We start from the raw sequence: 27,317 nt of genomic DNA, 5'->3' as shown, positions 1-27,317 counted from the left end.
TATATATATATATATATATATATATATATATATATATATATATATATAAATTATATTAATTTGTTCATATAAAGCAGTGCATTCACTTGTTTGAGTTATATTCATTTTAAATATATTTTACTGTACTGTAGCTGTTCAAGCATCATTTGTTGTGAAATAATTTATGCCATTATGTAAAATTATTTAAATATACTTTGCCTTTTAAATTTGAAATTGTAATAAAAATGTATTTGAGGAACAAAATGTGTACTGAAACTAGCTGATGTCAACTGAAAAGTACAAGTGCTTATACTGCCATCTTGTGTCTAAACTTGGTGATGCAGATATTTTATAGAATTTTTTTGGACATGACATGGACATTCTCTATGAGAGGAGACTTTCACATTCATTTCTGCGCTGTTTGTTTGAACCTCTTCCGGTCAGCCCTTTTAAGAACAAAGTGATGTTTTGACATTTCCTTCAGCATGTACAGTATGATACAATACAAACAACAGCTGCAGACAATAATGAACATTTCGAGAAGGAATAATCACTTTAGAGATGCATATCGGCACACGTGCAGATGACAGTCCTCACATTTACTCATGTTCACCTGACAAACATTCCTTATTTTTTTCTTTCATGGAAGCACCGTGCTACTTTTGTTATGTAACTTTCTTATTGACATTTATCACCGCCAGTATACAAAAGTTTGCATTCAACACTGTGCTCTTTTTGGTGCAGTAATTGCACTTCAATCCATGTGCTCTTCAAGAGGTACTGCACTTTTTTTTTAAATTTGCCTTTGTTTTTCTTTTTTTATGTATTCAAACTCGTAAACAAACGTTAGCAAAATTCAGCCAACAATGGAGTCATTGGGAGTCGCTCTAAAAAACATCCAAAAACCTCTTAACGATTTATATACACACTAAATAAATATGTAACGTAGTAACAAGCTCATTCATAACAACATGTAATATTCACCTGTTTTGCTCACATTTGAGCATACGGCCGCATATTAATTTCACAGACACAGCACAACGTTCGCTTTTTCCTTCGACAACAACACTGACTACAACTCATGAGAGACAACAAACATAAAACAATCACTTACTGTACAATGTCTGCTCTCACTGTGATGCCGACTGATGCAATGTTTATATCTTCCTGTTTAGATGAAGAATTAATCATAATCCTCGCAAAAGGTTAAAATAAAAGGTGGGTGCTAACGAGCGTCTTTTCGTGTCCTTCTCGCCAACTTCTCGGTTTATAGGCACAACCTTCAACTATCCAGGTGAGAGGCATGATTTCTCATCTAGAACTAACTTTCACCAACTCAGAGGCGAGAAAGCAGCTCACTAGTTCATGATGTCAAAATAGTAGCATAAGATAGATGCCTCTTTTTTAACATTTGTTTTGAGTTTTTTTGACATATACAATTACCATTGATCCAATAAACACATGCCAAATGTGATCAAAGATCTAAAAGTAGGTCCTTAACATTAGCACTTATAACAACAATATGGCTAATACACTTATGTGATTACTGTGATTTTTTGTCTTGATGTGCAAAACGGACGTTAGTGTTTTTTTGATTCATTTGACCTTTTATCTACCGTATTTTTCGGACTATAAGTCACAGTTTTTTTCATAGTTTGGCCGGGGGTGCGACTTATACTCAGGAGCGACTTATGTGTGAAATTATTAACACATTACCATAAAATATCAAACAATATTATTTAGCTCATTCACGTAAGAGACTAGACGTATAAGATTTCATGGGATTTAGCGATTAGGAGTGACAGATTGTTTGGTAAACGTATAGCATGTTCTATATGTTATACTTATTTGAATGACTCTTACCATAATATGTTACGTTAACATACCAGGCACGTTCTCAGTTGGTTATTTATGCGTCATATAACGTACACTTATTCAGCCTGTTGTTCACTATTCTTTATGTATTTTAAATTGCCTTTCAAATGTCTATTCTTGGTGTTGGGTTTCATCAAATAAATTTCCCCCAAAAATGCGCCTTATACTCCAGTGCGACTTATATGTTTTTTTCCTTCTTTATTGTGCATTTTCGGCCGGTGCGCCTTATACTCCAAAAAATACGGTATACATATTGGTGCGCAATATGTAGTATTTATCACTAATATTTGTTTGAATTATGTTACTGCAACAATGTAATTTCCCTATTATAGGATTAATAAAAGTCTATCCTATCCTATACTGGTTAATATTCAGGTAACGAAATGTAGGAGTATTATTGTTGCATTTTAGATGTTTTTATAGTGGGCTTAATGGGCACACAACGCACAACGTCATGACTCCAGTTAGCTCAATTGTTAGCGTATATTTACGAGTTAAAGGAATTTTCAAAAAGACATGCGTTCATGTCTTATAAGGTTTTGAATGATAGGCAACCTTCCAAAAAAAGTGCAGTCTCTTTACCAAGTGACGCTAATATGTAACTAACTGGACCATCACTAGTTAATAATATTACTGTTTTTAAATTGTATATGTTATAGCAGCATATTCACCACCACCTCCTGTTGCAGCACTAAAGTAACAGTTGCTGAAGTCGAGTGCCATGACGCCGCATGTAAAACAGCTTCCTGTAATATACAATATTGACCACAAGAGGGCGGCAGAACACTAAATTGGAGCAGTTCTTCTCCCATACAGTCAAAGGTCAGGTGGTTTAAGGGTGAAAACTGTCCCAAGGATGTCGCTCACCGTGTCCAGCGGCTGGATGGCTTCCTGCATGCACTTAAAAAGGAGAGATGGGGGAGCGCACCGTGTCCGCCGAACCTGGGGAATAGTCTTCGGACTCGGATGTGAAGTCGGCGGGCGACAGGACGGCGTTAGCACCACGCGATGAGGAGGAGGAGGAGCTGGCGCCGTGCGGGAAGTGGGCGGCGAGATTAGTGTCGTGTTGCTGCTGCTGTCGCCGGAAAACCTGCTTCTCCTTATCAAGCGGAGTATTCTGGGAGGGAAGAAAAGTCTTCATTAGACACTGTGATGGCGTCCATCACCAACAGTCAATCAATCAGTGAAGCGAATCCCACGTACACTGATGACCATGACACCTGCAGTTGTACTGCTGCTCTTCGGTCCCATGTTAAAGTGCTTCCTGATCCTCATGGCCACAGGGAGCTGCTGCTGGTTCTCGGACACGCCATCATCCTGTGCAAGCAAATACCCCGCACACCACTGCTGTGTTGTTTGTAAAATGCACACAACAAAAACCTCCAAAGTCTCCATCAACTCACGTTGACCCAGGGGTGCTCCAGCGCTTGTGCGGCCGAGAGTCTTTGGTCCACGTCCACCTGCAGCATCCCGCTGATGAGAGCCTGAACAAAACACGCACGTTTATGTACAAGCACCGGCAGGTTCTGAAGGGTCCTGAGGAGCACAGACCTTGGCCGAGTCCGACACGTTGTCCCAGTGTGGCGCGGGGAACTCCAGATCACTCCTCAAGATGTGTTCCAACAGAACCTCCTGGTCCTCTCCACTGACATGGGAATTAAAACACAACTTATTGACATAAGAGTGTATTTATTAAATGAGTACACATCTGGAAATAGTACTGTCAAAACAGTACTTTATCTTTTCTTACTAGATGTAATTATTTTCCATTTTGACAGAAAAACCGAAGGCTGTCAAAAATAAGTTAACTCTTAAAAATTACTGCATCAATCATGTATGCATGCAGACTTATCAGGAAGTAATTGCATTTGTGTCAAAATATTGGGGTGTTTTTTTTAAACTAATTTAAATTATGCAAGCAAGTAAAAATGTGCGATTATTCATGATTAATCTGATTAGAACATTTAGTCATTTGACAGCACTAAAAATACATGCAATTGCATATCTTTTCAACTTTAATATCTAATAAAGCAACAAATATATATTCCAAACAGTGTTTTAAATATACAAATATCTGCTCTACTTATGATTCATGAATCATAAGGTTATTCAACAAACATTTTAATCGAAAACCTGTTGCTCATTCGCCAGAATTTTAGCATTAAAAAACAACTGTTACCGTTTTTCCATTTACAGTAAAAACATTGTAAATTTTACAATAAAATTATGGCCGCTGAACTGCCAGTATTAATAATACTATCATGAAGCCGAATCCTTTATATCCTTTATATTTGTATATTATTCCGTTTTACAAACGGCTTTCTGAGGGCAGCCATAACTGCAAAGTGGCCCTCAATGAAAACCAGTTTGACACCCATGTGTTAAAGAGTCGGGATGCAGAGACACCTACCAACTGAAGGGCGGGAAGCCACACAGCAGAATGTAAGTGATGACACCGGCAGCCCAAATGTCCACCTTGAGGCCATATCTGGTATGGCACAGAAAATAAATTTGACCACAACATTAGGTACACTTGCATCCATTATTATCAGAAGATCGCTGCACTCCGTGATATTAGGACTTGTTTTCAATATTTCGGTTACTTTACAACCATGTTTTTTAAAATGCATTCATTTATTTGGGGCGGGCTGTCACAGCCAGACAATAGGGTTGGCACTACCTGCCTATAAACACATGATAATGGGACTGTCTGAATGCAGATTGTTGTTACAACTCTGTCCAGCAGGTGATGGTACCCACTGTGACTGCTTCTTAACCATCCTTGTACACACATGTTGTGCAGCCCTCTAGATATCATTTTTGTTTCAAGCAGCTGGTGACAAATCTAGAAGAGACTTTTGGAGACCGACATGAAATCATGTATCGCTCTTCTCACCTAAAAGCCCTCAGTTAGCTCTGTCTTGTTTGTGACTTTAAACAACCCAGACAAAAACAAGCAACAGAAGAAAGTTCATTTGTAGTTCTAAATCAGGGGTGTTCAAAGAGCCGCCTGAAAGACATTTGGGGCCCGCAGCACCATTTTTGTCATGTTGGGGAGGGTTGGACACTAAAAATGTATGAAGAAAGAACAAAAAGAAGTAATGTAATGAGAAAAAATCTGGAATTTTTTTAATACAAAAATTGTGAAGTATGCAGGGGATATTTAATATATTTTTTACAATGCTACAAACAGACATTGACCATTAAAACTTAGTGCCACCTTTGTGTGATAAGTATCAAAATGTCAGCTTTTTTTCATTACCGTATTTTTTCGGACTATAAATCGCTCTGGAGTATAAGTCGCACCGGCCGAAAATGCACAATAAAGAAGGAAAAAAACATATATACGTCGCACTGGAGTATAAGTCGCATTTTTGGGGGAAATTTATTCGATAAAACCCAACACCAAGAATAGACATTTGAAAGGCAATTTAAAATAAATAAAGAATAGTGAACAACAGGCTGAATAAGTGTACGTTATATGACGCATAAATAACCAACTGAGAACGTGCCTGGTATGTTAACACAACACATCATGGCAAGAGTCATTCAAATAACTATAACACATAGAACATGCTATACGTTTACCAAACAATCTGTCACTCCCGATCGCTAAATCCGATGAAATCTTCCTCTCCGGTGTCGCCTCTGGTATGTCCTTTCTTTCTGCTGTTTGATTGCCGTTCTCTGCTGCATATTTCACTACGTCTAGCTTGTCTTATCTGCAGTATATGATTTCCTTTTCGTTGCCATTTTTGTTCAGTTACCGCCAATGTTGAAATAATCAATTTTCCTAGGTACGGACGTAGTTGCATGTAGCATCTTTTTTTTCACAATACACCGCCATCATGACCCACAATGCACTTGTGCCATGACCTGTCCCCGCATAATTTCTATTGGTTGACGTGTGTGTGATGACCGCTGACGTGTGTGTGACGATTGCTGACATTTGCTTTGTCTCTTCCGTGAATTAGATAAATAATATTATTTGATATTTTACGGTAATGTGTTAATAATTTCACACATAAGTCGCTCCGGAGTATATGTCGCACCCCCGGCCAAACTATGAAAAAAAACTGCGATTTATAGTCCGAAAAATACGGTACATTACATCTTTCAGCTCATTTTTACTGTTTTTTTCTGACGATTTGCAGGCCAACAAAACCCATGCTGGTGTCCGTAAATGGCCTCTTAGCCACACTTTGGACCCCCCTGAAATAACTAATGGTACACTTTTACACCTACACAAAGCTGACACAATGTTTTGTCTTTATATATATATAGATGGATCTGTTTTCAGCATTTTTATTTGTATTTATTTTTTACAAAATACCGTATTTTCCTTACCATAGGGCACACCAGATTATAAGGCTCACTGCCATTGAATGGTCTATTTTCGAGATTTTTTCATATATAAAGCGCACCGAATTATAGGGCGCAGTAAAGGAGTCATTATTATTATTTGTTTTCTAAATTATAAACTTGTGGTCTACATAACATGTAATGGTGTTTTTTTGGTCAAAATGATGCATAGATTATGTTTTACGGATCATCTTCGAGCCGCTTTCTGACAGTCACTTCCGGATGCACCGTTTTGTGGGCGGTCTTATTTACGTGGCTCACCTCCGGCAGCGTCATCTCTGTTGTAGCGGTGTAGCGTGCAAGGACGGGAGTGGAAGAAGAGCCAAAAGATGGAGCTAACTATTTTAATGAAAATGGCCCCCGCATACTTTGACTATTCGTTATGTGGCCCTTGGTGGAAAAAGTCTGGACACCCCTATTCTAAATATTTTTGTAATTAGTCACTTGTTTTGTCTCTCCCACGGCGTCCATTACAATTCCATGCCAATGCAATTAGGCATCATTATGTCACAACCCACCATCACCACAAATAGATTGCAGTCCTGTGTCATCTTTATATATTGAGGAGTTTAGGATCTAGGTCCTCTATTGGTTCTTATTCAGACGCCTATGTTGTGCATTTTAGGTTCTGGATTAAATGTCTAATCTATCATGTATCAGAGTTAGACTCACCCTTTCTCGGCGATGATCTCAGGTGCTACGTAGGTAGGCGTGCCACACACAGTGTAGAGGTAACCATTGACAACGGTGGCCAGGCCAAAGTCCCCCAGCTTGAGAGATTTACTGCCGTCAGGGTGCTGGTAGACCTGTGAGGAAAAGAAGCAGCTTTGGGCCATCACTGTGGGCTCAATGGGTGCAAATGTATTTTTTTGTTTTTATTGAGATTGTTGTTCACCAGCAGGTTCTCGGGTTTGATGTCTCTGTGCACGATGTTGAGACTGTGCAGGTACTTGATGGCGCTCGCCAGATTGAACAGCATACAGCTGGCGTCCCTCTCCGTGTATTTGTTGGAGGAGGTGATGGCGTCAAAGAGGTCGCCACCCTTGAATGACATTTAGTAATGGGAAATGAGTTTGAGTTAGGGCTGCACGATTGTGGTAATTTAATTGTAATAATGGGGTTCCTTAACTGTGTTAAATAAATGTTATCCATATGTTGCAAGCCAAATCTTTGTATTTGTCCTTTATTATAATAACAACACGTCATATTTTCTCATTCCATGATGCTTTTAGCTCCTATTTATTAGAGGGTGGAATTTTTGGGCACAATACAATTACGATTCAGGGGCTACGATTTGATTAGAAATCTGTTTTTGCATCTTTATTTTATTGTATGTAATTATTATATTGAATATTGTTAATATATTGTATGTTATTATTATATTCAATTATCAATAATACGCATAAAGGGCTTCTCCTTTGTTAGTGTGCGTAGCATAGATTCACATGGTGTATTTGACATCATTTTACAAGCAATTATCTTGAAAACTACTATGTCTAGCTCAAAGAAATTGATCAGTTTAGGTAGTGAACATAAGTTTATTCTGAAACCGATTTCATAAGTGTTCAATATGTGCACTGCCTGTGAGACGGCACACATCCAGTCGGTAGTGAAGACTCTGCTCTGATGAACTCTGCTTGAGTTCATCAATTCTAGCAGGAAGGGGACAGAAAGAAAGTCTTGATCTGTTCTATACATTCTGTGAAAATTTGAGGTTATTTGAACAAAAGTTGCCAAAATGATTGGCCTGCAAAAATATTTTTTTGGGACACCCTGTATACCGTATATGGAAGACTAGATGCGTGACAACTGTAGACGCCTGCTGAGGGATAAAATAAATAAACATCCCTACTTGATTACAATTTGATTAATTGTGCAGCTTTAGTTTCGAGAATTGTGTATCCTTTTTTTGTTGACGAGTGACAAGAGTTTTAGAAAAAGAGAAACATACCTTAACCAACTCCATGACGAGATAAAGTTCATTGCCGGTGTCCACTTCTTCAATTAACAGTACAATGTTGGGATGCTTGACACGTCGGAGAATGGACACCTCGCTCTGGATCATGTGTTCCTGCATGGTGTAGAAAATTCAAACATGGATATCAATAATGAGAAAAGCACTCAAAGAAGCGCTAACCTTCTCTAGGCTCGATCTTCTGATAGTTAAAAAAATTCCTGAATCCAGACAACCATCCGGATCAGCCACAAAATGTAATAACTTGTTCCTTATCCCATTTCTGACAAAGGTAAATGAAAACTCATCCACTGTCTTTGTGGGGCTGCACACACACACAAGTGTAATTTTAATTTTGAGTTAGTTTGCAAACAGACAAACCAACGGCCACGATTACATACACTCCTGGCCGAGGTATTAATATTAATAACAGCAGATAGTAGCACAGACGTTATGTGTTCTCACAGGCACCTTTCCTCTGCACTTCTCCTTGCTGATGATCTTGAGGGCATATTCTCTTCCAGTGGATCTCTCAACACACTCCCGCACCACAGCAAAGTTCCCGCTCCCCAAAGTGCGGCCCACTTTGTACCTCTCTGCTATGGCGACAGGGACGGGGGTCTCGTCCGTGGGCTTAGCTATGTGAGGGGAAAATACACATTTTCATATTCAATAGCTAAACAACTAGTCCAGTGATGTCAAACTCATTTTCATTGACATATAATATTTGAATTTGCCTATGCATTAGATTTGTTTTTTTTAATGTAGGCTACACTGTAAACAAAATCTATAGATTTTACAGTAAAAAACTGGCAGAATTTTACTGTAAAATATACAGTTTTTACAACATATTACGGAAAATGGAAAACGGTACCACTGTTTTTTACGGAATAAAATGTGCAGTTTAGTCGCCAGAATTTTACTGTAAAATGTAAAAAAAATGTTTTATTTTACAACATACTGTATTACTGTAAATGGAAAAACAGTGTCACTGTTTTTTTTTTTATTCTGGCAACTGAGCTTCCAGTCTTTTACCGTAAAAAAAAGTGCCACTGTTTTTACATTTACAGTAATACACCGTAAGAACAACCATAGATTTTAGGTTAAAAAAAACTGGCAGCTCAGTCGACCGTAAAAAAACAAAGGTAGAGTTTTGTCAATTTACATTAATGTTGTAAAAAACACTTAATTTTACACTAAAATGTATTGTCATTTTTACAGTGTACAATTCGATGGATAACTTGCTCTGAAGTCATAAATCAAACGGATAATTTATCCATCCATTTTCTACTGCTTGTCCCTCTTGGGGTCAAGGGGTGGCTGGAGCCTATCTCAGCTGCATTCGGGCAGACAGCGGGATACAACCTGGACAAGTCGCCACCTCATCGCAGGGCCAACACAGATAGATTTTTATTTTATTTTAACTAAAAAATGCAATTTTGAATACTATTCAAGTTTAAAATGTATTCAATTTCATGTAGTACATATATGTTTTCTGTCAAAATGGCAAGAACAAATACATTAAATAAGATTACTTTATTGACGCATGCTATTTCCTGGCTTCTGCAGGCCATTTAAAATGATGTGGCAGTCCATTTAAAATGATGTAGCAGGCCTTGAGTTTGACCTCACCTTCACTGCTGGGTCCGTCTCCTTCATCCATGGAGCTGCACACCTTGGTGGAGGCTAAAGAGAGGGACGAACTGCTGTGCTGAGAACCCTACAAAAAAGAAGAAGAAGTGGTAAAATTGTGATCTGGTGCTATAATAAAATGGTGTGTCTGACCTGATGTCTCCTGAGGCTTGCAGGACTAGTCGGAGAGCGACAGGGGGATTTTCCAGACCGAGGGGTTGACAGCTGGCTTCCTGCTGTCCCGTTAACTATTGGGTAGGACAACAATTAAAAATAAAAATTCAGATGTAAATTGAAATTTCAACAACTTTTGCTTTCTCCACATCCTGCCTTTGTCTCACCAGAGCCAGTAGATGAGGGAGACTTGCTCCTGCGGGACATTCCGCCACTTCTTGGAGAACAGCGGCCGTGCACAGACGGAAGTCGACCGTAGGATGAAGACTTGGCCACCCTGCAGTCTGTAAAGTAAAGAAACCAATAAGGATGCTGTGAGTTTACCTTTTAATGTTAATTACAGTTACTTGTTCTGCATTAGTCTAGTGATGTGTATTTTCGATATTGCTGCCAAATCGGTACTTTTGTAACTATAATGGTGCTTAAACTGCGCCTGAAACGATACTTGGAACTTGGTACTGAAAAATGGAAAACATACGCCTTAAATGGAAAACATGCGCCTTGTTTACTTTTACTGATTTTTGTGACACGCAAGTTCAACAAAATAAGTTTAACAATACAAAATAAAATCTGCAACTCATTTTAATAATTATCGCAGCAAAAAAACGTTTGTACTTGTGATATACTGTTGATGATCAGAATTCCAAGGTTCATGAATGCACCTTGTTTGTCGTGACAGTAATGGTTGCATTATGAGAGAGAGTTGTGCAGCTGCTGTGAGGAGTGCGGCAATAAAGTGTAAAAAAAATGTCAGACTACAGAATGCCTCTGTCAGGTCGCTACGTAAATTACAAGATGTTACTTTAACACAATATCAAAATCACAATCTGCACTTGTTACAGGTGGCTGAGTCTGCATTCATTTAGCACCGAAAAGAGGCATAATGATAATGATAATGATAATAACAATAATAATAATAATAATAATAATAATAATAATCTGGATGCAAGGTTAAGCAAAGCTTGTTTTCGGTCTTGGGCTGCAACTAACGATTATTTTGATTAGTCAACGATTATCTTAACGATTTGTCGATTAATCGGATAATAAAGCGTACACATATTTAATGGCTCTAATTTTTCCATCAACTTCTCAATGCAGCTTAAGTTATTTTAAGCAAGTGCTTACGGACAACAAAAATTACTCATTCATAAATACGTATTTTTACTGTAACTGTGCTGCTCATTCAGCTATTACAAAAAATGTTATGTTGTCCATTTAAAAGAAAGGAAAGGCAAAAAAAAACCAATTAACCTTGTTTATACTGTATATTTGCAAAACAGTTAAAACAGTAAAAAAAAAAAAAAAAAAAAATATATATATATATATATATATATATATATATATATATATATATATATATATATATATATATATTTTATTATTATTTTTTAATCTTTTTATGGCTGTTAAGTAGAGGAGACACGGACATTAGCGTGGATCTACAGTACGTTAGTTTTATTTATCATGTATGCAACTGCGCCACAGCGTACCTATCAGTTCTGGTCCTTTAACAACCGCCTTTTTTTTTTTTAGGAATTAAAGTATATATATATATATATATATTTTATAAAGCCTATTATTTGGCTATTGATGCACCGGAATTCGGCCGCCGAAAAATACTTTGATCACCCAAACAGTGATGCAGAAACCAGATGTTGTGATGTCGTAAGCAATACATACGCGACTGTCTGTAGCGGACACAGCATGTATCCAAGATATAACCGCAGACAGCAATCTACATAATGTGCAATGTGCAAATATTGAGAAGACAGTAAGAAGACAAGGAAAGAAAATGCAGTTGGAGCAGCAGCGTGAAGCAGATGGGATGTCAGGCTCGTTGTTCGTCGCATGCATTGAGCGACAGACGTAAAGAGTCTCCAAACACAAATACAGTCTTCAATAACACCAGAAAAAGATGCTAAATTTGTTGCCAGTTGTTTTTATTAAAGAAAAATCACTAAAAGAATTGGAGAAGTCTCTAAAAACTTGAAAAATTATCCAAGTAAATTGTACAATAAGCAGCAGCATATAAAAAATAGAGCAAATCAATATAAACAACAAAAAAGTTCATATTAATTGGTAATACCACAGATTAATTTTTTAAAATATGCATAACTTTTTTAAAGAAAATATAGGCATCATTGCATATTAGGCAAATTATACAATGACATCATGTTGACCACGCCCCCACCGCCACAGGTATGTTACATGTGTTTATGGGGGAAACCCTGCTTGCTGCATGTTAATGTCATGTTTCATTTAACTGTAGAGTATAATAATAATAATAATAATAATACAGTCCTACCTTGCCACGTCATGCTTCATAACAGACAACAATTAAGCATATTTTACATATAACTAGTCTAAATAAAGTAGTAAATTGAGTCGTATTTATGTCTTGTACTGTATGTATGTCAGTGCAGTATTTTTCTTATTTTTAATTATGTTGTGGCGATTGATAAAGATTAGAGATGTCCGATAATGGCTTTTTTGCCGCTTTCCGATATTCCGATATTGTCCAACTCTTAATTACTGATTCCGATATCAACCGATACCGATATATACAGTCGTGGAATTAACACATTATTATGCCTAATTTTGTTGTGATGCCCCGCTGGATGCATTTAACAATGTAACAAGGTTTTCCAAAATAAGAGAACAACTTCAACTCAAGTTATGGAAAAAAGTGCCAACATGGCACTGCCATATTTATTATTGAAGTCACAAAGTGGATTATTTTTTTAACATGCCTCAAAACAGCAGCTTGGAATTTGGGACATGCTCTCCCTGAGATAATCCTGATACCCACTACAACTATGGGAAGTACTATACTTTGACTTTCACAAAGTGCATTATTTTTTTATTTTTTTTAAACATGCCTCAAAACAACAGCTACAAAAACAATGAAGGCACACAGCTTCAGTCCAGAGTATACTAGAGTAATAAAGTAAACAATAACATAGTCCTCCTTTAGTGCAAGACTGCCTGGCATACTGTATAACAGGAAATTATAAACTGGGCTCAGTCTGCCCTGCTCTAACGTATTTGTATGAGTAACAAAAATGTGCTGCAAGCTAGTGGTGAGTACTTGAAGTGGCCTAGCAGTCAGCCAAAGCTTCTGAAATGCTGCGTTGAGACAGGGCACCTCCGTTCACTGCAAGCTGCAAAGTGTGCGCCATGCAGGGCAGACTAGCCACCGTAGCTTTTGCCATATTGCGTGCGTTGTCCCTGACCACAACGTGAGCTTTCGCCTTGGGGTGGTTTTTGTTGTATTTTTGTTTTTTCTCGGCGGAGTCTTTAAGCGACAACTGTGTGGTACTACTTTTTTTCGGTGTTTGCTTTTCATCCATCTTCCGCTTGCATTCATCGTGTATCTCCCTATGATTCTTGAAGAGGCGGGAGATCAAATTGCTCGTATTAAAGGAAGACGTCTTGGTTCCTCCTCGCATAACCAACTTTTTGCAGTCATTGCAAATTGTCAGTTTTGTATCCGTCAGACACACTTTAAAATAATCCCAAACCATAGACATGGTGTCGTTAGTCAGTCACAGAGCGAGCTCGCTTGTTAGCCAGGCTACAGCACCGGCAACAACACACTCTTGTTGTTGTTATGCTCTGCTCACTGCGGTTTGATGAGGTCATCAAGCATCGCCAGTAAACCTGTCATGCTGCAGTCGTGCTGCAACTCCTGTGTTGTGTGTGGGAGAGGGGTGAGGGGAGGGGCGCTGACTCTGTACTGCTCCCTACGTCCGTGTACCGCTCCGTACAGCGGCGTTTTAAAAAGTTGTTAATTTTACTTTTTGAAACCGATACCGATAATTTCCGCTATTACATTTTAAAGCATTTATCGGCCGATAATATCGGTAGGCCCATATTATCGGACATCTCTAATAAAGATTAACATCAAGCAGGGCTTCCGTTTCTGGGTTAACGGTGAACACTGCTAACAACACGGCAGTAAATCTTGGCGCTACTGTATCTTTACCGCTACAATCAAATTGAACAACTTTTTGATGCACTACATCTTCAACTCTCATCAATGACACATCTCCATTGACGAGATGTAGCAGTATCGGCGCGCCACTTAATACAAGACTGTTTTCAGCCATCATCAGCTGTACGGGCAATGCTAAGTGGATGTGAACTCTAGTAATTCAAGGATACATTTCATCTTCGACACCAATGGCAGCTCCACATAACATTGGTGAGCCATGTGGACTGACAACACGGAACAACATGGCTAATGATCGTAGCTGCAACTGTCAAGTTGACAAAGTTTTTGGCGCGCACACGGCCAGTTCTAAATAAGAGGAATTACCCAGGATGGGATGAAATATTTTCATGTATTTCATGTCTTAGTGACCGGGCGACAGCCATAGCAATGACACTTGGAGTACCCATTGTAATCTACAGAAGAACACACTCAAGTTTACTATATTAGGTAAAATGAGTGTTCAAGAGACAATTTGTGTTATAGTTCATGTTTAGAGGGCTCTAATTTTGTTAAAAACATATCTAGAAGCTCATAAACAGTTATTTTGCTCTAACAATGAAAATATCCGATTTTATTTATAATAATAATCCTACTTCTCGAAAATGTGTTTACCACGGTCAAGCCTGGAACCAATTTGCCACGATAAACGAGCATTGACCGTGATATCAATCTACAGAGACAACACTTACCACTTTCATCCAAACTGAAGTCGTCTTGGTATCGATACTTCTCGGGCCCACAAGCAAAGAATATGTCGTCCTCCCCAAAAAAGTCCTGAAGGCATGTTACCTGCAAGGAATAACGTCTGTATCAACATAAATATCACTTTTTTAATGGAAAATAAACTAATGTCTTAGTGGATGCAGCTTATTTTCTCATTAAAAGGAAGCTAAAGCCAGCTCATAAATAAATAACACTGATGGAGTCCTGACCTTCTCCTTAAAAGCGGTTATTGATACTCTTAACTACTGCTCCTTTGTTTGCTCTCACAGGGAGAGCACCTCTGGCATCATAACCAAAGCAGTTAGTGCTTATGGATTTGATTTGTCGACTTCAACAAGTCTCCGTAAACTGAAGATTTAATATATATGCATTGTGTAAGTGGGTGGCAAAACAAGCGTTCCGAATGGTAAGATATCAAGAGAGCCGATGATGACAGGGAAAACAAAACCTACTAGAAGCGTTCAGAGCATTATAATACATTATTCATCATTTAAGTGTCAATATTAGGAGGTTCTTTGCAAGGATACACAATGTAAGTGAAGGCCACACCAGAATCCCAACATAATGTCCTTAAAATCAATCCTTTTTATCTAATGGCTCAAATATAAATTTATAGAAGTGGGAAGTTTTGGGCACTTCATGATTCAATTTGATTCAGAATTGATTCTCGATTCAACATGATTCTCGTAATATATTATTTGGTATATAAATTTTAAAAAAAACTTTTCCAAACAGGTAACAGTTTACAAAACACCGTCTTGGATGCTGACATGCGACATGCAATGGTGGTGTAAAAAAAACCTGCCTTTTTTAAAGTTTATTTTTAAAAGGTATTTACAAAATTTCAAAATGTTATTACAATTTAATAAAAGAAGATAGAGCAACCCCAACTCCTATCCAATCCATCTTTACAATACTTATATAGAATAATAAGTAATAACAATAGAAATTTACAAAGCAATTGAGAAGACGTGCCAATTCTATTAAAAATTCAACACTAAAAAAAAGGAACATAAATGATTAAAAGCAACAGTATCAATAATAATAATAATAATAATAATATTAATATCAATAACACTTGATTGTTTTTAGTCAAAAAGATTGATTCCTAAAAAAAAATTTAACTGCAAAAAAAAGTATATATATTTTAAATTGATTCTGGAACATTAGGAGGTTAGGATTTTTTTTAGCACCCCTAATCATTTTTATTGTTGTCTGAATCTTACATAAAATAGGCAAATGAGCAAAAGGGAGTGACTTTATTAAATCCCAACCAAAAAGGTCAGCCAGACAATGTATATATTGGTTTAATGTGGGCTTTTGCACACCAGACACGCCCACCGACTCGGATGGACCCCTGCCCCCCACTGGTGTGCTGTCTGGCTCCCATAGTGAGGGGAGCGTTGCCAAGGAGACCAGAAAAAAAAGAGAAGAAAACAGGGAGTGCTGACCAGTGAAAACCAAACAAGCGTGAATCATAATAAGGCGTCCTCACAACAGACGTGCAAATGCTCAGTGTATGTAGGCCAGTTGTGATGGTGCTGCTTTTTATTGATCACTTGTGCCTGCTGGCTCCATCAGGCCTGCCCGCACCCTATCCCAGCTCCACCTCCCAGCATCATGTGCAAGTATCGACTGGCTCACTTTTAAATCATTTGGACCAAATGACTTCTTTGGTGTCAAAGAAGGTCATCAATATGAGGCGTGTGACGCAAGAGAGAGCCGGTGGACAGGTGGCGCTCTAAGCGGGGCTGAAACGTTTGTTTGAAGTGAGAGACTGAGTGCAGCGGTCGGCCGGTCAGCACGCCAGAGAAATCGGACTAATTTTCACAGTAAATTCCTAAATAGATCTAAGTGTTTCATACCGGAGTCTACACTTTTGAGAAATACTTTGGTGTCATCAAGATGATCCAGGCAAAAATAAAAGTGCTGCGTTTTAGAATTCCCTGGATCCTGTTTAGTTATCTGAAAACAAGCACAGTCACATGTTCAGCCCTGCTAATTGCACTTCTTATCTAGCCCCTTCTATATTTAGCCCTCGGGTAGCACCAACTACGAAAAGCTATTTTCGAAAACTTTCATCTTTATAAAAGACATTTACATTTTCTGATGCAATATCGCAATTAATATGAAGATTATGCCTAAGTTGTGGCTTTAAAATAAAACTATTTCTGGGCTCCTGGGTAAGGATGACAGAGAGCATCTCCTGTGTTGAACAGCCAAGTCACAGCGAGCAAACGCATCTCCTTCTTCCTCATTTAGTAACAGTCACTGAGTTCCCAATTGGGATAAGGAAAGAATAGCACAAAGTATCTCCTCTACAGCAGGGGTGTCCAAACTTTTTCCACTGAGGGACGCACACTGAAAAATCAAAGCACCATTACAAAACATCAGGGTTTTTTCCATCTATAGGGCTCCCCTTAAGTTTGGTCCCGGATACCCAGAAGGGACTCAGTCTCATGTGAACAAATACACGTCATATATAATGTTTTTATGGTTAAATCTCTAGATCAACTTCAGTGCTATCAGTCGATATAAAGTTGTAATTTTTTTTTTTGTCTTATGCGATTTTTGTTAAAGAAAACCCTGTTTGATGTGGCAAAAACACAACATTTACAATATATCCACCCCCCATTTAAAGTGGAATATTTGATGTGAAGTAATTTGAGCCTTTAATAGGTCAATAGTTCTTAACAACAATTTGATTCATTATTATTCCTCCCCGAGACTGCGTGGGTTCCCTCCGGGTACTCCGGCTTCCTCCCACCTCCAAAGACATGCACCTGGGGATAGGTTGATTGGCAACACTAAAATTGGCCCTAGTGTGTGAATGTGAGTGTGAATGTTGTCTGTCTATCCGTGTTGGGCCTGCGATGAGGTGGCGACTTGTCCAGGGTGTACCCCGCCTTCCGCCCGATTGTAGCTGAGATAGGCTCCAGCGCCCCCCGCGACCCCGGAGGGAATAAGCGGTAGAAAATGGATGGATGGATGGATTATTGTTTGAGCAATAACAGTTAAAAAAATCCCACCTAAATTCTTAGATATCCAAAAGGGTACTGCCCAACTCATAAACATTTTAAAACTGAGTCATACATTATTTTTCTTTTTGTACTTTCAACACTTAAATCTTCAGATCAACTTCAGATCTATCAGTCAATTATAGGTTTTTATTTATTTATTTTTTTGGTCTGTTTGTTTTATGCCCTTTTTGTCATAAAAAAAAACTTAGTTTTTATGGCAACGACTCAAAACATGTAATATTTTTTCTTAAAAATATTTTAAATTGGAATATTTGATGTTAAGTAATTGGAGTCTTCAATAGGACAATAATTCTTAACAACATTGATTTTGATTGATTATTTTTTTGAGCAATGACAGATTAAAAGAAAAGAACAGCCTGCATGGCAGCTTTGTGTTTATGCTCTTTTATTCCACTTTTCTGTGTTTTTTTTGTAATAGTATTTTTAGAACTGTTAATAAAAATAGCTGTGGGCCCCATTTTGGACACTCCTGCTCAACAGGGAGTGGAATTCATTTGAGAGGAGATGCTACTGTTTTGTATGCACTCTAATAGACCGATATTGTCTTTGTGGGTATGCATGACTTAATCAGAGTGCAGAAATATGCTTATAAAGATAAGTTAGGGTGCCATAAAAATGTTGGTTATGTAATGCTTGTCTCGCATTACTTTTGCATTATTTCACAATAGAGGAGTGAGCAAGTATGCGTCCTCGGGTGCAGGAAAAAACTTTGGACATTAACATAGAGACGTGTGCATAATACAATTACAGAGCGGCGGGGCAAAGCCGCATCCATTACATGTGGGGTGCGAGATGCCACAAGCCGCCTCAGGACAACTCGGTCATGCAAATGTTTACATTTTAACAGCTGGCTCCCAGCATGCCATTGTAGTGTTGCCTGCACGGGTCAGTTTGCCCATCTTCTACCCACTAAAGAGCACCCACTTAATTGCCTCATAGTTAAAACTACTTTCTAACCTCCAATACAAGCACTGTGACACACAGAAAGGTTTGTCAGTACACAGCGAGTATGTAGTGGCAAGCAAAGGGGATTCATTATTATATTAAGGGTGCAGCAGAATGCTAACATTGCAACAACTCAAATAGCCAGGGGATCTAAGCAATAATCTCACTGAAAGCTGATTTTTATTTGCTCTAGTCTCATGCAAGGCGCCAGCTGTTCTTTCTACACAAAATTGCAGAAATGGGTCCCGTGTTGGGATGGTGGGATTAGAACTTGGCCATGTGCTCCATCTTGCTACCGCCGCATCCCACAGCCCTTTCACACACACTACTACAATTACAGCGCTGATATCACCGGCCACTGCACCGCTCTGCAGCAGTTCCTTAGCAACCGGCTCAGGAAACCATGTCACCATGGAAACCATGGACACCATCAGAGACGAAGGGAAGAGGGGGTTTTTTATATTTTGTAATAATGTCCTGAGCACAGACACGAGTTTGTGAACATGCTGCGTTAAAGAACTCAGTGGGATGTAATTGCTTTGCTGATTAGTGAATGAGTTAAATAAAATGTCATATGACAATACTGTCAAGTAGTATAAAGTAATATAAATTACAGAAGTTGTTTCGGTACAGAGGAAAAGAAGAACATGACAGTAAAGTCACTAAATGAAATTGATCTCCAGGCGTTTTAGCGGATACATCCATCTAACTTCCGCACTGGCAGGAAGTACATTAAATCGAGCCCTGGAAATCTAATTTACCATCCCCAGTGGATGTATGTTTAAGAAAGCAAGTCTCTGAACTTGTTCAAAGGCCTGTGAAAGTGAACTCTTAATCAAAACACAAGAAATAAGATTTCTCACACAATTTGTGAATATATAAGTGCAAACAAGAGATGTTTTAATTTTTTTTGTGTGTCATTTATTAATTTATGTATGGTATTTTATTCTGGCTTGTCCCAAACTTTATCTGATGGTGATTTTGTATTATATCCTCTTTATGGGGAACTTCGAATACATTTTACAATTTATAATCTAACCAAGTGTTTGTATTGCTTGTTATGTGGTACTGTAAGTCTTTGCATTGCATGCATGATATTTACTGTATGTTTGATGGATGTCCTGATTTTGCTGGCTGAAAACAAGTTCACTAGGAGTGTGAATCTTTGGACACCTAAACTATTCCATCTGATTTTGATTCCTGGGGTAACGATTTGATTCAACTGATTTTTGCAATGTATTATTTGGTATAATAATTATGAAACGGTTTTGGAACAGATTACAGGTCAGAAAAACTTCTGGTTACATGGAGATAGCCTAAAAACGTGTATATATATATATACATATATATATTAGGGGTGTAACGGTACGTGTATTTGTATTGAACCGTTTCGGTACGGGGGTTTCGGTTCGGTTCGGAGGTGTACCGAACGAGTTTCCACACGGACATATTAAGTAGCGTACCGCACGTTGTGTAATCACTGCACACCGAGGCACAACACACGGCATGCTAGCAACGACCGGGCTACTACAACATGTAAAAGCCAGAGCTGGAAGACCCTCCTGCCTCGTTAAGATCTCCCGTTTGGGAACACTTTGGCTGCGCGATACAACAATGGAGGACGGAGGTTTGCCGACATTGTTCAGCAGCTGCTTCTGACAACACGTCAAACATGCTAACCCATTTGAAGCGACACCACCGCATTCAAGCAGCCTCTCCTCGGCGAGTCAGGCAGGGCTAAAGCAATAACAAATGTTTTTATAGCAGCAGATTTAAGTCCATATTGCATTAAAACTAGATTTTGACCCACTTCTATGGTGGAAGAACAATAAGCCAATATATCCTCTTACTGCCAAGTTAGCCAGGCTGGGGGGGAAATAAAAATTAATCTGAGGCTGAGTTGACTTGAAACTGTTTAATGTTGCACTCTTTATATGTAGAAGAAAAGTTTTGTCATTTTATTTAATCTGAGCAACAACTTGATGCAGTTTAATGTTGATTAACGTGGACACCGACTTAAACAAGTTGAAAAACTTATTTGGGTGCTACCATTTAGTGGTCAATAGTACGGAATATGTACTGTACTGTGCAATATACTAATAAAAGTCTCAATCAATCAATCAATCAAAAAAAGCACTTTATATATAGAAAGGTTTTGTTAAGAAACCATTCTGAGCCTTATCTTATTTAGTTTTTATTTTATATATGTTGACCACATTAACTCTGGCAATGGACCCTGTGTGTATATGTATGTTATGCCATTTTTTACAACTTTGGTAAATAAATAACCAAAAAATGTATATTTTGTTTTTTTACTGTACCGAAAATGAACCAAACCGTGACCTCTAAACCGAGGTATGTACCGAACCGAAATTTGACGAGCAGGGAAACCTGCGAAACAGGCTTGTAGGGATGATATAACCTCTTGTGTTTTTTCCTGACCTAACGTATATTCCACTTTACCCCGGTATTGAGCACTGTATAACGGATAAACCACAGAAACCTCGACTATATATATATATATATATATATATATATATATATATATATATATATATATATATATATATATATACCGTATACATATATTGTGCAGCCCTAAAGTTTATATTTGGGTAATAATAAAATAACCTAATTTAACAAACAAGTAATGACCTGGCTAATTATGCTGCCAAACAAGAAAAAGAGGCTTGCATGGTACCTACCATCTTGCCATCAACAGTGAACAGCCTTTTGACGGTGCCGCTGTCCAACTTAATGGCGTCCGTGATGTCGGTCATGACCTGCTCGAACGAATACGCCGTCTTCTTGTTGAGTAAGACGCGCACGGCCTTGCGAGGTTTCACTCCGCTGCGAACTATGGTGACCAGTTTGGGCTTGATGAAGTCTTTGCTTTCCCGAGTCTCCGGAGATCCGGCTCTGGCGCTGCCAAGAGAAGGAGGGTCGCGGGAAGACGCGGCTGTCTTCGCTGCTGCGGACCAGTTGGGGTTGACATTTTTGGTGTAGTCGACCTTCTTGTAGGGCTCGAAGGAGGCACACACGTAGCTTTCACCTACAGAAGATGCAACAAGACATTTATTTGGCTTTACGTGAACTTGCATTAGTGTGGATATTAGTGTGCACCCGTTCAGGAACACAGCCCACCTTCCACCAGTTGGTCCATACTCATAATCCTTGTCGTCCCATCAATGGAGTATATGGTCCGAACCCCTTGGGGTAGGTTGACGTTATCAGACAGCGCTCGCGTGAGGTCGGCCAGGAGTGCGTCGATGGACCGGAATCTCTCCTGAGAAATGGCGTACACAATCCCTTGGAAGTAGCGATCCCCGTTGCGGTAGAAGCGAACCTTTTTGGCTTTCTTCTCCGACGTCAGCGCTTGTAATGTCTTGGTTCTGTACAAGCTGCAGTGGGCGCTGTGAGTGGGACTGGGGAGCCCGTTGCCTCTGGAACCCCTGCGGGCGTACCTCTGTGCTTTGTCCCGCCTGTCAAAGTGCTCCAGCTCCATGCTTTGTGATGCTTTTACACCCTGTAAGATACAGAGAGATGCTGGTAACGCTAATAAGTGAAGTGTAGGCACTTTCCTTATGGAGCAGGTCCAGAAGCACACTCCTGATACATAAAAGAAAAACAACTAGAGCTCAGGTAAGCCTGGGCGCTATGTCTAAAAAATGGTATCACGATATACAGTGGGTACGGAAAGTGTTCAGACCACTTTAAACGTTTCACTCTTTGTTTCACTGCAGCCATTTGCTTAAATCAAAAAAATGTATTTAATTTCTCATTAATGTACACTCAGCACCCCACCTTGACAGAAAAAAACAAAAATTTAGAATTTTTTGCAAATGTATTAAAAATAAAAAATACAAAAAAATCACACGTACATACAGTAAGTATACACAGCCTTTGCTCAATACTTTGTTGATGCACCTTTGGCAGCAATTACAGCCTCAAGGCTTTTGAATACGATGCCACAAGCTTGGCACACATATCTTTGGCCAGTCTCCCCCATTCCTCTTTGCAGCACCTCCCAGGCTCCGTAAGGTTGGATGGGAAGTGTTGGTTTGTATCCAGGATGTCTCTGTACATTACTGCAATTATCTTTCCCTCTATCCTGACTAGTCTCACGGTTCCTGCCGCTGAAATCCATCCCCATGCCACCACCATGCCTCACTGTAGGGATGGTATTGGCCTGGTGACGAGTGGCCATCGGGTTCTTGGTCACCTCCCTGACTAGACTAAAATGAATGCAGCAATTTACAGAGACATCCTGTACGAAAATTAACACTTCCCATCCAACCTGATGGCGCTTGAGAGGTGCTGCAAAGAGGAATGGTTGAAACTGCCTTGTGCCAAGCTTATGGCATTAAATTAAAAAACACTTGAGGCTGTAACTGCTGCCAAAGGTGCATCAACAAAGTATTGCGCAAGGGGTCGGAATACTTGTGTGATTTTTTTTATTTTTTAAATACATTTCCAAAAAATTCTAAATTTCTGTTGTTTTCTGTCAAGATGGGGTGCTAATGAGACATAAAATGAACTTTTTTGATTTAAACAAATGGCTGCAATAAAAAAAGTGAAACATATAAAGGGGTTTGAATACTTTCCGTACACGCTAAAGGTGTTTTACATCGGTCAATATCAATAGCTATCGATATTTTTTATGACCTACTGAAAATAAGAACCAGTCTAGGAAGAAAAAAACAGTAAATGTGAACATTTTCATTTAACCTTCCACTGATTATATCCCCTCAGCTATCAAGGCAGAGAGGAAAGAAAATGTCAACACAACCCCGGAAAACAATCAATGTAAACAAAATTTAAAAAAATCACATTGAACACTTAACCATAACATCTTAAAATTAAGGTGCAAAAATAAGGAATATGTAAGAATTCTTTAATATAGTGCAAAGTGTGAAAATGTAAACATAGAGAAACCTGAGAAGAACTAATTTCTGCAGGTTTAGTGCCGGCTCAAAGGTGAGCGTGACTAAGGTGGTGTGGTCTTTGGTCTGACCACACACAAAAAAACTGCCATACTGTTGAGATGAAGAATCATCCGCGGGACAACAAGATTGCGCAACCAACTTTGATAGTTAATACTGTTACCTGATTGGCAGTTCACGTGTGACTCCCACTGATCAGTAATCACTTCCTGCCTTTGTTCGTGCAACCAACATTGCTTCACAACTTCCGGTTTCTTCCGACAAAGAAAAGAAAATATATCAAACTTTTTATCGAATAAAAGGTTTAATGTTATAAATTACGTGTCTATCGCGATATATGTTGATATCGTTTTATCGCCCAGCCCTAAGCTCACGAATGAAAGTACTTTGGCGACAAAAAAAAAGGAAAACTCCCCTCTGCAGAGGAAACCTTAAACAGAATTGACACATCTTAATTTGGAACTTAACTAAAGTGATCGGGAAAATGTTCCAGAAATAACACAAAAAGTTGTCGATAGATCAATAATGTGCAACATCCAGACACTTATGCTCATGTTAGCTGCTAGCTTGAGCTTGTTTGTTTGTACAGTGCTACCTCAACTTAGAAAGTGCCCTGACTAAAAAGTGGTTTTAGATAAGAACTGTCGCTTGATAAATGTTATGTTACAAGCATCCCCGCCATTAGTTGTAGTAGAAAAGGCTAAGTGAACTCCGTAGGATCCGCCTAAAACATCTGGTCTTACTCGCTAGCATTAGCTTGCAGCTAGAGATTGTGCATACCTTTATTTTTTCAACCGAGGTACAGTGAGGAAAAAAGTGAAAGACAGTGCTTAAAAGAAGAAGTGGATGATATTCATTGGATAAAATAAATAAATAATCAAAAACATGACTGAGCCTGTCGCCAACTAGGCGAAGCAATTCGAGTGTAGCACTACTCGTCCGCACCATACTGAAGCAAAATTAGTCTAACGCCAGCCAGAAATCTTAAAATATTATCTAAAACGACATTTATTCATGAAAATATGTAGAAGCTGGTCAAGGTGTGTTTGACGGAGCAGAACCTGGAAGGAGATACTCTAGAACAGTGGTTCTTAACCTGGGTTCGATCGAACCCTAGGGGTTCGGTGAGTCGTGCTCAGGGGTTCGGCGGAGGTCAAGACACACCCGACTCATCGTGTAAATAAAAACTTCTCCCTATCGGCGTATTACGGATACGGTAACAGCAGAAGTCACACTGATTTGCAGGTGTGTAATTTGTTGTGAGTTTATGCACTGTTTTGGTTTTGTTCTTTGAACAAGGTGATGTTCATGCACGGTTCATTTTGTGCACCAGTAATAAAACATGGTAACACTTTAGTATGGGGAAAATATTCACCATTAATTAGTTGCTTATTAACATGCAAATTAGTAACATATTGGCTCTTAACTAGTCATTATTAAGTACTTATTAATGCCTTATTCGGCATGGCCTTATTATAACCCTGGCCCTAACCCTCTAACCCTAACCAAATAACTCTAAATTAAGTCTTTGTTACTTAGAATATGTTCCCCTAGTGTCCAAAAAACTCTAAATTAAGTCTTTGTTACTTAGAATATGTTCACCATACTAAAGTGTCACAAAAAACATATAACATTGTCTTGAATTTGAAAAAAACCCACATTTTATTTTTTACTAAAGAAGGGTTCGATGAATGCGCATATGAAACTGGTGGGGTTCGGTACCTCCAACAAGGTTAAGAACCACTGCTCTAGAAGTCCACTTTCCAAGGTAAATGCTTTACATTATTATTACATGAATTCATAAAAATACCGTAATTGTTAGTAGTACATCTATTGTATTGTTTAGTCCCATATTTCTTATCTAAAAGGTTTGTTTTTTGTAACATGTTAAAATTGAGCAGTTTTTTTCCAATGATTTGAGATACAAGTGTTTTGATTTAAGAGCTCCGTCACAGAACAAATTAAGCTCAAATGTTGAGGTACTACTATATTGTTTGTATCAATTAAAATTACTTTAGCGGTCAACTTCTTTTAACACTTATACATGTTAAAAATATACATTTGTGAGGCAATTTCTGCAACTTCCATTAAGTGTTCTGTTGTTTTGATGTGTTATTAATCCATACATTTGTATGAGAGTTAAGAATGTTTACATGCAATTCAAAAAGGTATAGGTATAGTGGACACAGACCCTGGGACAGATTATTTCTATTTCAAATACTTTCTATGCAAAATCCAAACAACTAAGAGGTTAACCAGCGTCACGGAACAGATGTTGTCTTTGAGCGCCTATTCATACTAGCTATTCTGCTGCCAGGACACATAAACAGCATGGGGCATGTCACACCCATCCCATGCTTCTTGTTCGGACATTTACAATCTGGACATTTCTCAGTCTATTACGGGAAATAATGTAACACTGTACAGTAGCACAGTATACAAGCATCCTCACCGCATGGACGTTCTTGCAAAGCATAAACACAAAATACAATATAAAGCCACTAAATGCAATTTTAAGTGCTTTTTTTTTTTTTTAATCCTACCTTTAAGATGCAATCAGAAGCCAAAAAAAGGTGAAACTTCCTTCAATGACTCCTGTATTCATTGGATGTCATAGATGGACAGTGAGCCCCTTTGTTGCTGCATGTGACCGCCCGCCCGCCGTGTGCTTCCACGCCGAGGGAGAGGAAGCAGGGATGGAGGATGGAGGATGGAGCCGGTGTCCTCCCCCCCTCCCCCTGCTCGTCACAGTCCTCCTTCCTCCCCCCTCCGACACTGCGGTGTATCACAGGGGCGTCCTGGCTGTGTGCACTCAAGTAAAGTGCGATAAGACTGCAAAACAAATGGATTAGTTTAACATACTTTAACATGACCTCAAATGTAGTCTATGCAACTAATCACTCAACAAGAGGACTTGTCCAGGGTGTACCCCGCCTTCCGCCCATGTGCAGCTGAGATAGGCTCCAGCAACCCCGAACGGGACAAGCGGTAGGAAATGGATGGATGGATGGCACTCAACAATTAGGCTATCAGATAGCTTTAAACGTAAGTCTAAATTGGCAACGTCAAAATGCCACTAATTAAAATGTGTTTTGCTTTTGGTCAAAACAAGTCACTAAAAAATATATATATCCAAAAATATATATATATATATATATCCAATATGACAATGTTACGTAGCTGGGTGTAGCCTACCTGCGTAAATCGTTTGATAGCAACTCTACGGAGGCGCTTTTAGTTGACACAAACAAGTTAAGTGTATAGTTTCAAATTAGACATTTTAGTCTTAAACGTTATTTAAGTCAAGGTTAAAAAGAAGCAAATGTAAAATTAATGTGACTGTATAATTCCGATAAACATACCGTGGCTAATAAAATGACACAGCGAGCTACTAGCTGGCTAACCTTCAGTTCTTTTATCTATTACGGAAGCCGACAAGCATTTTCATTTCAGCGCACAGCTCTAATATATTCAAAATGTTTGGAAGCCTGTTTGTTTCCGCCACTAAAAAACTACCCCGGTGGTAAGTCATAGTTATGAGAGTCATAATGTTGAGGTAAAAAGTCGAAATTATGGGATAGAAAGTCGACATTGTGATATTGAAAGTCAAAATTATGAGATATACATTCGTAATTATGAAAAGTATTTTTTCTGTATCTAATAATTTGATTATTGTATCTCATAATTTTGACTTT

At 38.6% G+C, this 27,317-nt stretch overlaps 1 protein-coding gene across 4 annotated transcripts; it reads right to left on the bottom strand.

Moving 5' to 3' along the window:
• Window positions 1-27,038, bottom strand: LOC133658371 (serine/threonine-protein kinase DCLK1-like). Of its 4 annotated transcripts, none has more exons than XM_062060314.1 (17): window positions 26,985-27,038; window positions 26,166-26,454; window positions 21,824-22,205; window positions 21,385-21,731; window positions 14,660-14,759; window positions 10,144-10,260; window positions 9,956-10,050; window positions 9,803-9,890; window positions 8,642-8,808; window positions 8,168-8,287; window positions 7,112-7,258; window positions 6,889-7,022; window positions 4,265-4,342; window positions 3,406-3,499; window positions 3,258-3,338; window positions 3,058-3,198; window positions 1-2,971 (listed from the first exon to the last, which is right to left on the bottom strand). In XM_062060314.1, exons 3-17 carry the CDS (start codon window positions 22,182-22,184, stop codon window positions 2,756-2,758), a joined length of 2,286 nt encoding a protein of 761 aa, XP_061916298.1. In that variant the 5' UTR covers window positions 22,185-22,205; window positions 26,166-26,454; window positions 26,985-27,038; the 3' UTR covers window positions 1-2,755. The 4 variants fall into 4 exon arrangements, with proteins under 4 accessions (XP_061916298.1, XP_061916299.1, XP_061916297.1 ...); XM_062060315.1 differs by lacking the exon at window positions 26,985-27,038 and adding an exon at window positions 26,818-26,970; XM_062060313.1 differs by lacking the exon at window positions 26,985-27,038 and adding an exon at window positions 26,529-26,722.
• Between the last annotated feature and the right edge of the window lie 279 nt (window positions 27,039-27,317).

This window comes from Entelurus aequoreus, linkage group LG10, assembly GCF_033978785.1.
Source record: "Entelurus aequoreus isolate RoL-2023_Sb linkage group LG10, RoL_Eaeq_v1.1, whole genome shotgun sequence".
Classification (NCBI taxonomy): Eukaryota; Metazoa; Chordata; class Actinopteri; order Syngnathiformes; family Syngnathidae; genus Entelurus; species Entelurus aequoreus.
Note: the sequence above shows the minus strand (reverse complement) of the source record. Positions and strands in the feature narration are given on the sequence as shown.

Bases quoted from the DNA above. Each gene is read 5' to 3' on its own strand.
- LOC133658371 (XM_062060314.1), bottom strand. From the start codon at position 22,184: ATGGAGCTGGAGCACTTTGACAGGCGGGACAAAGCACAGAGGTACGCC. The intron at 8,809-9,802 runs GTGAGGTCAAAC...CCCCTCACATAG, and splicing joins AGACGGACCCAGCAGTGAAG to CTAAGCCCACGGACGAGACC. The intron at 4,343-6,888 runs GTGAGTCTAACT...GTGCCATACCAG, and splicing joins GAGATCATCGCCGAGAAAGG to ATATGGCCTCAAGGTGGACA.